The 14,273-nt window shown below is 33.3% G+C and overlaps 1 protein-coding gene across 3 annotated transcripts in view; it reads right to left on the bottom strand.

Annotated features, from left to right (window-relative positions):
* LOC120779464 (calcium-dependent secretion activator-like) overlaps window positions 1–14,273 on the bottom strand; it is a 74,173-nt gene that overhangs the window by 41,334 nt on the left and 18,566 nt on the right. For 2 of the 3 annotated variants that reach the window (XM_040111725.1, XM_040111726.1), the window contains exon 2: window positions 10,648–10,905. The exons of the other annotated variant lie outside the window; for it this stretch is intronic. In XM_040111725.1, coding sequence (XP_039967659.1) covers window positions 10,648–10,905 — 258 coding nt within the window. The remainder of the gene's footprint in view (window positions 1–10,647; window positions 10,906–14,273) is intronic. 3 annotated transcript variants of the gene reach the window in all.

The raw sequence follows: 14,273 nt of genomic DNA, 5'->3' as shown, positions 1-14,273 counted from the left end.
TGTCGTCGAAAATTGCGATAAAATCGCTGAATTGGTCGAAAGAGACCAGCATAGTAGCATCGGTCAAGAGTTGGGCATGAGTCATCAAAAATTCATTTCAACTTCAATTAAAAAAAAAAAATTCAATAAAAATACCGCAAGACTTTTTTTACAACCCATTATTTGGTCGTGCACAAAAAAATATTAGCGTACAGGTCAAAACAATAAAGAGCATATCGATGCTGCATTGCAATAATTACAATAAAGATATATTTAAAATGTAAATTAATTTTAAATGAAATCTTGTAAAATATGTATACAGAGTCAAATATTATAGGTAAATGCATATACATTTGTGTATTGTATAAAGGTATAAGCTGCTGTTACTCACAGACGGTCCAATGAAAAATGAAAATGCTATTCTATGACGTCAGAAACATTTCGCTTACTTTATGCAGTAATTTCACCGCTCTATTTTACCTAGGCAACTAGGGACGTCAATATAATACTATATATTGAGTATATTTGCAGAGTTTCAAATAATGCATTCAAAAATAAATTGGATTAATTTTGTAATCCCAAGTTCGAGACTAAAAGATTTAGTATTTATCAATTTTTAGTTCCTATTTTGGAATTAAAACAAGTACGGAAGGGCTAAGTTCGGGTTATACTCTCGCTATTTGCAGGAATTAAAGCCAGAGAAATACTTTAAAGTGTACAACCAATCATATAGTGTAAAGTTAGTCTGATGTTCGAAAATCCTTATATTAGTTATTTAGGGACTAGGTCAAGCTTTCGCTAAAATGTATCTATTTAGGCCCAAAGATACACTGTTATAAGTAAAATACGCTCTCTTATTTTCAATGGTATAACTCAAGTACAAAGTCGCTCGGAAGTTCAAAAATGTTTATATTAACCCATTAGGTCCCAACTTTTTTTATGCAATTTTTTCCCCATTTTCTGTTAGTCTGGTCCAAAATATAGAGACAAGCGCACAAATTTCGGTTTTCAGAAATCATATATATATTTTATTTCATCTGAATAGTTAGTTCCCAAATGGGAACATTGGGTAAATAAGACTTAAATCATATTGTGATAGTCCACAAAGCAATGAACGTGCATACCTCGATCGCATTCAGTACACATCTTACGTGAATTTTTTTTACACAACGCACATCGTTTTTGTTTTCCATTTGGAATAGCAGCTAAAACATGTTTTGTAATTGTCCTGTTTTGTTTGACTGTACGAACTGGGCGACCAAGTATTTTCGGGTCTGAAAGATCAGAATGTATATGCAAATAGCTTCGCGCTACCATACGAATGAAGTCAAGATAAGAAATCCTTTCATGACTTATGTTATATAAAACGAATGCATTGTACATACAAATATCCAAACAGTTTATTTGTATTTATTAATGTGCCAGTCTAACTTATCAACACCTCCCATGTACTTATTATATTGTGATATTACATTAGGCTGAAATACTTCGACATGCTTTTTGTCCTTTTTGCAGTATCTTTGAACTGGTAGTATTGGATATATATTTAGGTGATTGCTAATAACGTTTACACATCTATTATCATTCCATGTGACAACTAGTACTTCACTATTTTTGTCAAATCTATAATCAACAGCGCCTCGAGGTTCTTTTTTCATAGCGTCATCTGTTTTTATAGGACACTTATTGAGGCGATTGAATCTGCCTGTTCCGGTGGCACGCACATTTTTCTTACTTAGAAGTGAAATTAGTCTGAAACTTGAACTGAAAAAAGAAAAGTACCTATCTGTTTTTCGGCATACAGTTTCTTATAATTTGTATATCAACGTCATCGTCAGTGCACCAATACATCTTTTCAGATGGTAAATTGTGGTATGATGTAAAAATCAATATGCCTAAAAACTTACGAAAACACTCTGAAGAAAGGGAAAAACCATGAAAATTGTTTTGGTGTGCATAGCGCACAATTTCTTTAACTACATGTTGGACTAGCCAATCGTCAAAAAAGAACTCAACAATTTCGAATGGCTCTTTTTGTTGAAATTTTTCTCGAATACTTGCTATGCTATTTTCGCAACGTTCAGACGATGAAAAATTTTGACTGTAGGTCGCAACAGTATGAGTCCGACGTGATGATCTAGTTTTGCTGGCTGAATTTTCTTCGTCCAGCTTTTGTCGTTTTGAAGTTGTACTTGGTGAGAAGGCGATATCTTGTTCTCTTTCCGTAAAGTGAATTTCTACTTCGCCAGTTACGTCCTTTAGTTCTACAACTTTATCGAGATTGTCTTCATCAACATCTTCGCAATCAGTCAGACTATCAGCATCTGGTGGCAGTTGCACTATATCAATAGTGCTTTCGTCAACTACGTCTTCGAGAATTTCTTCTAAAAGTCCCTCAATTTCATGAAGTTTTAGAGCTCTTTGGCTGAACATAATACAATTTCAGTCTAAAACGACAAGGGAAAATATTAACACAATAGGGACCAATGCTCCCAATTGGGAAAATTACAAATTGATCGGTATTAAAAAATTCAAGCAATTTGTTCAATAGCAAACTGTTTATTTTATTTACTTACGTCACAATATAGCACAATAAAGAAGATTACACATGAATTTTATTGTCAAAATAAGCAAATTTTGCGAAAAAAACCCGAAGAAAAGAAAAATGTACCACTTCCGAAAATATTTGCTTGCTACTGTACACGTGATCATTGGAGATCATCAAGAACAGCTGATTATAACCATAGGAATGTGAGAATATGTAACTGGTTGTCGGTTGTTCGATATATGGGTGATTTTCGGTAAAATTTCGTTATTTGTAAAAATTCCCTAATGGGAACATTGGGACCTAAAGGAATAAGTATATAAGGGCTAAAGCAAGTATTTTTTTGATTCCACTTATTTTTGACATACCGACGTCTCATTATAAAAGCAAGATTATCCCTTAATTTCAGTTATACTTTGGGTAGTCGAAAAAGTCTTTTCGTATTTCTAATCAAACTTCAACCTATTTTTTTATATTTATACTAATTAATAAATAAACATATTCAATATTTTGATTGACCACTTTTTGCCATTTTTCCGCTAGGAACATTATTCCATGAGTGTAAGTCGAAATTTCGAAATTTCCAGGACGGAAGAGAGCGAACTATTGTTGTGCTACACGAACTGATACAGTATCGTATCTATAAGCTCGACAAATTCCAGTGGTGACTTGCGTGGCATTCTTTCCTTTTTTATACAAAAATTTCGAAAAAAGGCAATTTTTTTCATTATTTTCACTCATTTTTGAACAGCTGTAACTTTTTCTCAACTTCCCCGAATAAATTTTTTTTTGTTAAATGAAGCCTAAAATCTCACCTTTCCAACACTATATAGTAAGACACAATAAGATTGGTAGCACTGGAGATATACGACTGCAACGACATCTGTTGACATAATAAACAACTTTTTCGAATACCCAATATATCACACACTGACCGATATTTTCGAATAGAAGTCAACTATAGGTTCTGGGGTCCAAATAGTCGGTACCCAGGGCCTTGAACAGTTTTTGTTGAATTTCAAAAATTTTTGATCATAAAGTGGCACACACTAAAGACATTATTCATATAAAGTTTTATCCCGTTATATTAATTGCTGCTTGCTGAACGAATCGAGTGGAATTAAAAATTGTGGTATGTGGTTGTTGTCCGATTTCGTCCATTTTCACAATGTGACATAAGAATGTAAAACGAATGCCATGTACTAAATATTGTCGAAATCCGTTAGTCGGGTCCAGAGATATGGGTTTTCACCAAAAATTGTCAGCTCCCATACAGTTTTTTCATACCATCTCGGTGGTAAAATTTAATGTCTCTGGCATATGCGGTTATTGATTTATCGCCCTTCTAGTAGTTTTTCACTGTACCGTTATATGGGGAGTGAAAGGGGTTATCCTCCGATTTCATCTATTTTCACACTGTCGGTAGAAGTTCTTATAAGATTTGTACTTAGCAAATTTGTTTGTTACAGCTTAAGTGGTGATATGTACATTAAACTTGTTAGAGGGCGGGCCAGGCCCACTTTTTTCAAATTTTTCCCCACGAGTGTTCCTTGGTACCGCGATCATCTGTACCAAATAACAGTTTTGTATCTTAGCTTAATGCTTAGTTATGGCACTTTATATGTTTTCGGTTAATGGCGATTTGTGCGCGTGGCAGTGATCCTATTACGCCCATCTACGAACTAGATATTTTTTTGTACTAAGGAACCTGCATACCAAGTTGCATCGAGATATCTCAATTTTTACTCAAGTTACAGCTTGCACGGGCGGACAGACAGAAAGTCAACCAGATTTCATTTTTCTCGTCGTCCTGATCATTTATGTATAGTATACCTATGTATGTATATAACCCTATATCTATCTCTCTTAGTTTTAGGTGATACCTACTACCGTTAGGTGAACAAAACTATAATACTCTGTAGCAACTGGTTGCTATAAAAAATTTAAAGAAAAAATTTGCATCCCTGGATAACCTATAACTTATATAAATTGACCTTCATAAGAAAAAACTTTTTATACATACATACATATAGATCGCTTTGATGTGCATTGCGGTCCTTATTTGAATTAGCCTCATAAACGAATACGATCTCAAAGCAGCGAAAAAAATGCAAATTCCACAGTAAATTGCAGCATTTTTTACGACGTAGTATATTTTGGGCTGTTAAATATAAATTACACATTGGCATTGTCTTAGCGCTGAAATACTGTATTATTTTAGCTATTTATACCTTAAGCCGTTAATAGCGGCGATTGCTGTTAATTGCTGATGCTCGTTGCAGGACAAACGTCAATAAAACGAGTTAAGTTACAATTGTGTTTTGATAAAAGCTTATTGTATTGTATATACCATATACACATATACATCAGTACTCGTATATGTCCGAAAAAGTGTGGAATTATTTGTGAGGAAAAAATTTCCAGACTTAGTGCTTTCTCAGTTAAAACTTGACTTTATCGTGTGATTATAGCTTTTATTAGTTATCAAAGCAAGAATAATGTTTTCAATCGATCGGCCATTATAAGAAGGGATACGTTCTCTGATATGTTAGCGTAAGTTAAATCAAAAATGTGCAAGGTGTCCGGCTTTTAGCGTAATGTTTTTATTACTTTTTGCGTTAAATACATACATGGATATACATATGTAGATATCTAGATTCTTATGAGGAATGTGGCCATAGAATACGCGATACGCTACGTTAGACAAATAATTTACGCGAGGTAATTGTTATATCTGCCAAACTTAGTAATGGCAAAAAACTCATTATCATTCTTTTGTTCATAACGTCACGACCCAAACATTTATCGTACGTAACCGTAATCTATTATTATATTCCATATTATCTAATCGCAGAACCGGATGTAACAACAAAATTATCGTTTGAAGTATGAATTCGAATAAGAGGGTACACGGGTACCTCATTTAAGTGGTATAATTGCTATCTTCAATACTACAAAGTTTTGTTCTGCATATTTTAGACCAGTTTAACTATTGTGAATAACTCAAATGCCAAATGAAAATACAAATTTCTTTCTTTTCTTTTCTTTTACAACTTACGACTTAAAATCAATAGTAACAGTTTATTGAAAACAAAGCCACAAAGCGCAACAAGAGATGTTCGTTTGCTTGCAAATCTAGTAAAGTTTGTTCGAATTGCTTCTCTCCTAAGCTTGACGAATTTTAGACAGCTAATAATTGTAAAATAAGAGTTGCGTTGAAATTAATCGCGAAATGATACAAACACTTGTTATTTTTTAGTTTTTCAATTTAATAATACATTTTAATTAGTATAAATTCAGGCTAACGGAATAAAACATTACTTTTTGCGTATGAGTTGAGCCTTTTACTATTTATTAGTAAATCGTACAATTAATTGTATCGTAACTGAGTATACTGAAAGAAAAGATGCAGTACGATGTTGGCACAAGTAAAAGATCTGTCTGGAATATGATATTTCAAACGTTTGCAACATCTTTGTGCCAACTTTCAATTTATTTACATAAGCATAATTGAGAAATTCTGGTTGTTATTCAGGGGAGTTGTGGAATCTGATTGTTGTCGGAATCAGAATTGAAAAAAGATCAAAAAAGTTGTAGGTGTAATGAATTCAGATATTATTGGTTTGATATTCGAAACAGAATTTGTATCGGTTTTGGTTGTCATGGAAACCAATTTTATCGGTTTTGCTATCAGAAACAAAGTAAGAATATAGTCGCTCACAGATTTGAAATGTATGTTAATAAATCAAGTTATTTTATTATTACGAATTAATTTATCTTTATTTCTATAGGGGAAAACATAAGTATAAAACACGAAATGTCTTAATTATTGAGTTAAAAAAAATCCGGATATTTAAAGATATTAGATTTACAAAACGTAATAAACGTAATTTAACATTCAAACGCGTCTTTATTCATTCAATAAATGTTATCTCTTAAAATCTTTCTTTAATTCGCAAATCATTAAAAACGTTAATCGGATTGCTTCCCAATGTATTCATTTGCAAGTTTTGTCACATTAGTAAACAGCTGATTCTAATATTGGTTTTGCGTATGCTCGACAAGACGAAAGATCCAAACAGATTCTGTGACAGCATTGAAAATCGGAATTGGTTTGCAATTCTGACAGCTAAGCAATTCTGTCTTGGATCCCACAACACCCCTGATTAATCGTACTCATATTGTATGCGTATGTCTGTCATGTCATTCAAACCCAACAAACATATCCTACCGTGCACTAATTCTCCTTTTAGTTGTATAATCTAATAATTGAACATAGTATACTTAGTCTGGCCATAAATTCTGTTACACCGATCAATGTCAAGATGCCTGCTGTCGATCAAGTGATTTTCGCTGGTGTAAGCAAAACGATAAAATTTAGGCAAAAACTTATACACGTGCAAAATAATGTATTCCAAGGTTGTCACCATCCAGCTGCTGTAATGTTTTGGTGGAGTGTCTCCTGTAAAGGCGTAACACTTGTGCGCCTCTATGAAGAAGGGATTACACTGGGGCAAAAGTATACCAGCAGGATGTTTTAGAAGACGTGGCAATGCTATTTTAGAGAGAGCATAGGATCACCTACAAAATTCTGCTCCAGCGCACGAGGTAAACCGTCTGGAAGCCTATATTTGAAATTATTTGCCTTCAATTTGTGATAGGAGTTGGAGAAAATGACCTGTCGGATATCCCACAGAAAGTTGGAAAGTTCTAAAAATTTTTGGTTCAACCAGCGTCGCCTATTTCAATAGAAACTGTGTGTGCTGTTATTGATCAATCGCTGAGTCGTTTCACGGCTTGTGTGAAATCTATATATCTACATATATACATACATATCTATATATATAAAAGAAAATTGTTGTTAGTTACACCATTTATAACTCAAGAACGGCTGAACCGATTTGGCTGAAAATTGGTGGAGAGGTAGCTTAGAACCAGGGTAAGGACATAGGATACCTTTTATCTCTTTATGTCAAAATTTAATACAACTCATAAATACAAAAATTATTTTTAAAATAATAAGCATTTGTTCAAAATTCATGTTTGTAGGAATCATTTGAATATATGCGTACAATTTTAAACAGAGTTTTCTCACAAATAATACAATTGCTAAATATTTGGATTAGAAGAAAAGAACTTCAACCAAATACGCAGTGAAATAGATTATAACTGGTTCAGTATTCAGTCGTTGAGTATGTATTACACCACGTGCATCCCAAAAGACTGATGTCATAACCTTTCCAGCCGCCTTTTTCGTTTTTCCACGTTCATCATGTGCAGTCAGGGGCGTCGCGAGGATCCAGATCATGGGGGGGTGAGTCCCTTTGAAATGCCGACTCATTTCAAGAATTTGCCGATTTAATGTACATATGTAGATGTTTATAAATATATATAAAATAAGGATATCTTCATTTCTAATAAGGTATTACGGAGAAGTTTGACAACATAATAGCATAATTCATTATTTTATTCTCAAATAAGTATTGTACATAATAGTATAATCATCATTTAATATGTTTCTCTTAATATAAAATACATATATTGTTCAGCGACGTGTTACGCGGGAAAAAACAAGATTTTCTTAAGAAATTGAATTGCAAAAAATATAAATTTCTGAGTTATATTTTCACTCTGCGATGTTTCAACATTGACCATTTTCCAACAACATCGCGCAGATCGATTTCGTCTACTTTATCCTTTGAAGAAGAAAGCAGCATCAAATAATTCAAACGTTCATCCCCCATTGTTGTACGCAAATCGTTGAAAACAAATTTCAATTTACTAAAAGAACGTTCACATGAAGCTGACGTGACAGGAGCAGTCATTATGTAATGAACAATTTTGTACGCAGAAGGAATGACCTTTCTCAATTTGTACGCTACTGTAGAAATGTCATTGAAAGATTTACACTCTTTACATGAATCAAAAATAATTTGTGTTTCAGCAAAAATACAATCTAGATCTTCACTGAAGAACTTAGGTTGCAATTGCACAACAAATTGTATAGATTCTATTGTAATATTACTTCTGTTAGCTGGAATCCTGAACATCTCTTGAATGGGTTTGAAGGTTGACATAGTTTCTTGCAAATTATCTTGAATACAATTTGTGAAATTTTCGAGGACAATTTTGAATTCTTTTCTATAAAATGTCTGGAAATCAAAATTACAAGCAGTTGCTGGATTATCGTCATATTTCTTCGGAGCACGGCGTGTTCTGTGTTTTTAAAAGTCATTTTCAGGGTTGATCTGACACTTTTCAGCAAATGCAACTAAACGCTGATGTGCTTTCAATCAATGTGCTTTGGACATAGGATACTTTTTATCTCTTTATGTTAAAATTCAAAACAATTCATAACTGCGAAAATTATATTTAAAATTAGAAGCATTTGTTTAAAATTCATGTTTGTAAGAATCATTTGAATATTTTATTGCTTCAAAAATTAAAATACCAAGCCATAACTGCTAGAGTCCAATCATTAAATTTTATGTTTCCGTGTGACTTGACATCATCATTACAATCCCGGGACCAAGACGATCGAATCTTTCTCAATTACGTAGTAATGCAAGAAGAATACGAAATATTTTAAATAAAAGGACTGTAAAATAGCATGGCTCGACATCATAAGATATTTTCTATCAAATTCGTATCCTGAAATGATGATCTGGAGATGAATAAAGAGATACATAATAGGGTTTTACTCTTATAAGAAGACATGTATTATATCATGTGTAATAGATTATTTGTCAAGTTAGGAATGCCAAATTGTGGAATCAATGACTGCATTGCTTAATGAAAAATCTGCTGAAGATTTCTTTGAGCAATTGTTGACTATCGGTAATAGTTGAGTACATGTTGAAGAATCGAATGGATCGATTTCATTTCTCATAATTTCTGTAACTTTGTCTCATCGGAAGACGAACATATCAGCAAACATCATTACAAAAGTAATGAGTTGTTGAGTGAGTGAACAATTTTAACGGCAAAGAATAAATATGTAGAAGACAGAATGAGGACATCGGATCAATGCATGAATTCAAATCTATTACCTAAGTAATGAATGAAGATGAAGCAACTAACTAATCAATTGAATATTTAAACTCCTTGGATGAACCTGGCTTGCCAACATGACGTTTGAAATTAATATACTTCAATTTCCGATCTTGTCACTCGTAAGGACCATTAACAAATCACAAGGTCAATCTTTTAAAGTTTGTGGTTTGAATCTGGACTATTCAGGTTTTTCGCATGGTCAATTACTTATATGTGGCATGTTGAAGGGACGGAAGGTCATCTGCGTTGTTTAATCTTGCGCCTGATAATTAAACAGAAAATATCGTGTATCACAGACCTCTGCACTAGAATACATGAACAGTAAATCATTAAAATCCTTAAATATTTTATTTGTATTTCCTAAAAAGGACTTAATAAAATCCAAAACCTGCATATTTGTTTCCTCTCAGACAAAACAGTGTTTGCCGGGCTCTCTAGTTTTGAATAAAGTATAGTACATAAAGTTTATTTTATTAAAAATCTATTAAGGTTTAATTTTTATAACAATTTGAACTTGTAATAAAACTTATAGCAGGTCTAAGTATGTGCATATTTGGGAGCAATGATCTTCCATATACATACTATGTACGCATTAGCATATGTATGTCCTCATTGACGTATTATTTTAATTTTTGAACACAAATCTTTCGAGCTTTGCATTGTATGAGAAAAAGCATACTGTTTATCTATGTATGTGTGTATTTGGTCGTCGTATCGCTATGATTAATTTTGTAATTTATGTACATACTTAAGCTAAAATCAAACAAAAAAACTCTGCAGCGTTTATTTTAATACTGGCTTGAAATAAGACAAAATAAAGTACTTTTAATTAATACATAGAATATACCAAACTATTAATATATGTATATAGGCATTTAAGCAAAAAAGTTTAAAATTATCTACGTACTTCTTAGTGACTGATGCAAATTCAACATATGTACATATGTGTTTATGCAATCTTATAAATCGAAACTATGTAAGCTTTGATATAGTTTAATCAAATTTCTTGCTAAGTGATTGGATGCATATTAGAACGAAAACATTAGTTGATTTTATATACAGGTACATGCCGTTGGTACTGGTGAGGTGAATACTGCATGTGTTGGCATGCAGTAGCGAAAAGCTGTTGCTCCATCTGCTCCGGTAGCTCCCGCTTCTGGAGCCGATTTTCCAGAATCGCCATCATTACTGCCGATACTGGCGGCGGCTGATGCTCCGGGTCCGTTTGTACCTTGCCCCGCACCGCCCAATGTAGCTGCTTCGGTTGTTTCCTCTTTTGTGGCTTGACCTTCCTTTTTTTCCTTATTCTTTTTCTCATGCTTTCGAAGCTATAAGGTTAATACATTTAAAAATACATATGCATATATATGTTTTATGTACATTATATACACTATATAATTAATGTATCCAGTGCCTATATTTACATACACTCTCTGTACCTGGCTTTCGAATTAAAAGATACTAATGTGTTAGCCTTATTGTCCTTCCAATGATTATACATTTAATTTAAAACCCACCACTAGGTACATAATACCTGTATTTCGTGGTACGCTTATTTGCCAAAAACAATGAGTAATATTGCGAAATACATCTTCGAAACATTGATATATAGTAAACTGAGTAATACGTTATGTTAGGTGAGAATCATACAAGCATATAAAGCAGCTCGTTAGGTAAAGTAAGGTAATCAAGCGCATATTCTTAGACAGTAAGAAACATTGGTCCGTTGTAATGCCCATAATTCCCTAAGTATGGATCGAGAAGACCGTCGCATATCAGCAAAGCGCATTGAGCCATGAATAATTTCTTTTGGACTTCCAGTCCAACTTGGATCTCAAGAACTCCCTAAGTATGGATTAAAAAGACCACCGCATGCCCACAAAGCGCCTTGAGTCTTCAATTTGTTGAGACGGCTAATAGCAATTCCAGACAATTCCCCTGATTTCTAGAATGTATGACTACCGAGATACTTCAACCGTAGTCTCTCGAAAGCTGGACAGTAAGGGAAAAATGTCTAAATGCACCTCACCTTCCTCTATGTAACTTTTGCAATTTGCGTCCTGCAAACTCTTAGCCACATCGCATGGGCTAAGAATGGGTGCTAATAGTGCAGCGTCCAGTTATAACTCATATCATTGTGACAAGATGACGACGTAATCTTGTATTCTTAGTATATTCTTGTAGCCGATTACTGTGAAAATTTTGGACACGTTGTTAGTTTTACTACTGTAAATTGTATAATGACAAATTACTCTCAATAATGGTAATACGAAAATTTTTTAATTGCTTTTTGTTAAATATTAATAAAAAGTTAGCTACTCAATCTGGTATCATCATTATCAGGGGTACGTTATAGCTTTGGTATATCATACCATTCTATCTTAATCGAATTATTAATTGAATGTCAAGGGAATTGAATAGTACTTGGAGGGGTCCCTAATTATTTTCATGGTGGAAGGAAATATTTCTATAGGAACGCAACAAAATTGCACATTCTTTAGAGAACATAATAGCGTAAGACTGCACCGCAAGTGCTGCCAATCTGTTTAAACAACTTTTGTGATTTTTTCGATTCGAAACTTTCCAAATATTAGTCCAGTCATTATAGTAAGTTCACCTCGGAATTCGATATACCCATTTATATGTCCGTAATTACTTGTATATTGACACCCTAAAGTTGTCTCAAAACCTACATATGGTAGGTATACCCTATATACAAGTATTTACAGACATATGAATGGGTATATCGAATTCTTATCTAGTTTAAGCTTAAATGACTGGACTATATCGGCTAATCGAAGACAACTAATTTAGAATATATTTCCTTTGATCTATAACTGCATGATTAAAATTTTTATTCTCAAAGATGCTTTTGCACTTAGATTACTGTATGTATGTATCTAAACGCCTTTCTTTAAATTTATGGGTTCTTATTATGAACTATACTTATACGTATTCGTCTTATAATATCAATGCTCACTGTAGGTAAAAAATTGTGAGACGTTTTAACTAAAATCTTCTTGCTAGGTTTCACATCAAAATAATCATTAGTTTTTAGTATACGTTTATCTTTGCATTCGGCGATTTTTACGATGAGTGAAAATAATCAACAAAGATGTTTCATTAAATTTTTAGAGCTGAATCAAATTTCCGAATTGTTCAGAATGTTGTAAAAGACAAATTATTCAAAGAGGGTCGTAAATGCGTTGTCAGCGAACCACGTCCAAAACGACCACCAACATCAACTGACGATCAGCACGCCAATAAAATTAAGTAATTGGTGCAAAGATCTTACCGACATCGTTGAAATACCGGAATAATCAGTGAAAAATATTTTCAGAAATGTGTTGGGCCTAAGAAAAGTGAAAGTCCGATTGGTTCCATATTAACTAAATTTTTTCGAAAAAATATGTGAAACAATACTTTCCGACTACCAGGATGTCATGTAACATGTTATTACTGACGATGAGTCTTGGATCTATGCTCACAACACGGAAACAGACAAACAATCGACCGAATATCGTGACAAAGGTGCGTCGAAGCCGAAAAATCCAAGTCAGAGTAGGTTAAAAATCATCATTATCTTTTTTTCTTCGAGGTGTGGTGCACACAAAATTCCTTCCGACCGTTTAAACTGTCAACTGTACTTTTTGAGTGTTATGCGTCGTTTGCAACTTTTGGTTTCTGCACCACGATAATGCACCGTCGATTGATTGCATTGATTCTTCCTGAGTTTTTCGCCAAATTTTCGCCATCCAATATCGTGCTGCAATCACCATATTCACCTGACTTAGCTCTGTATAACTTCTGGCTATTCAACAAACTCAAACGACCGCTCCGAGAAAACTATTTTGAGTCAATTGAAGACATTAAGGGGCTATACCAGTGTGACACTTTCAAAAAGATAGTTTTTCGATATTTTATATTTCCAAAAATATCCTGTGGAATCGGCAAGCTCGTATCTTGAATAGTTTTTGGATGGCAGCGTTCTAAAGAGCGACCACTTGAAGATACAGACAACAAAAGTGAAACTTTAAACGCGTTTTTCTCGAAACAACATTTTTCAAAATTACTGACATCCTAACTCAACGAAAAGTTAACCAATCGACTTCAAATTATAACTGAGTATTGCTGAATAAATTTACTATACTATGACATACGATCTTTTTGATTGGTTCAAAATTGTCAATTTGGCATTCAAAAAACGACCATTTTTTACCTAAAAAAATGATTTTTTTCAAAATCACGCCATTTGTTAATTTTTGATATTTTTCAAAGATCGTAGGTCATTATATATGAAATATCTTTAAGTTTAATAAACTTTTTGAATTTTTTTGTTTCAGCTACTCATCTGGCCGGACAGCACATAACTCCTTTTTCAACATTTTTGTTAAAAAAAATCTTAAAATATAGCTGAAAATATACCTTATTACGTTCAACGAAGTTCGAAGCACTCAATCGAGTACTTTTTTCTTTTTAAATTCACGAAAATTGCCTAATTAAACGTGAATCGCTAAGTGCATTGGCTTTAACAACTGATTCGAGGATTGGAAAAAATGTTGGCACAAGTGTATTCGGGCCAAGGAGCGACGACATAAATTTTGAAAAATAAATTAAAAATTTTAAAATTATTAGCTAAGTTTTACTATTTTTTGCTCATAATATAATTGCTAAGAATAAATAAGATTAAATTATA

This window comes from Bactrocera tryoni, unplaced genomic scaffold (assembly GCF_016617805.1).
Source record: "Bactrocera tryoni isolate S06 unplaced genomic scaffold, CSIRO_BtryS06_freeze2 scaffold_11, whole genome shotgun sequence".
Lineage (NCBI taxonomy): Eukaryota > Metazoa > Arthropoda > Insecta > Diptera > Tephritidae > Bactrocera > Bactrocera tryoni.
The sequence above is the reverse complement of the archived record's forward strand: the minus strand, read 5'-3'. Positions and strand labels throughout refer to the sequence as shown.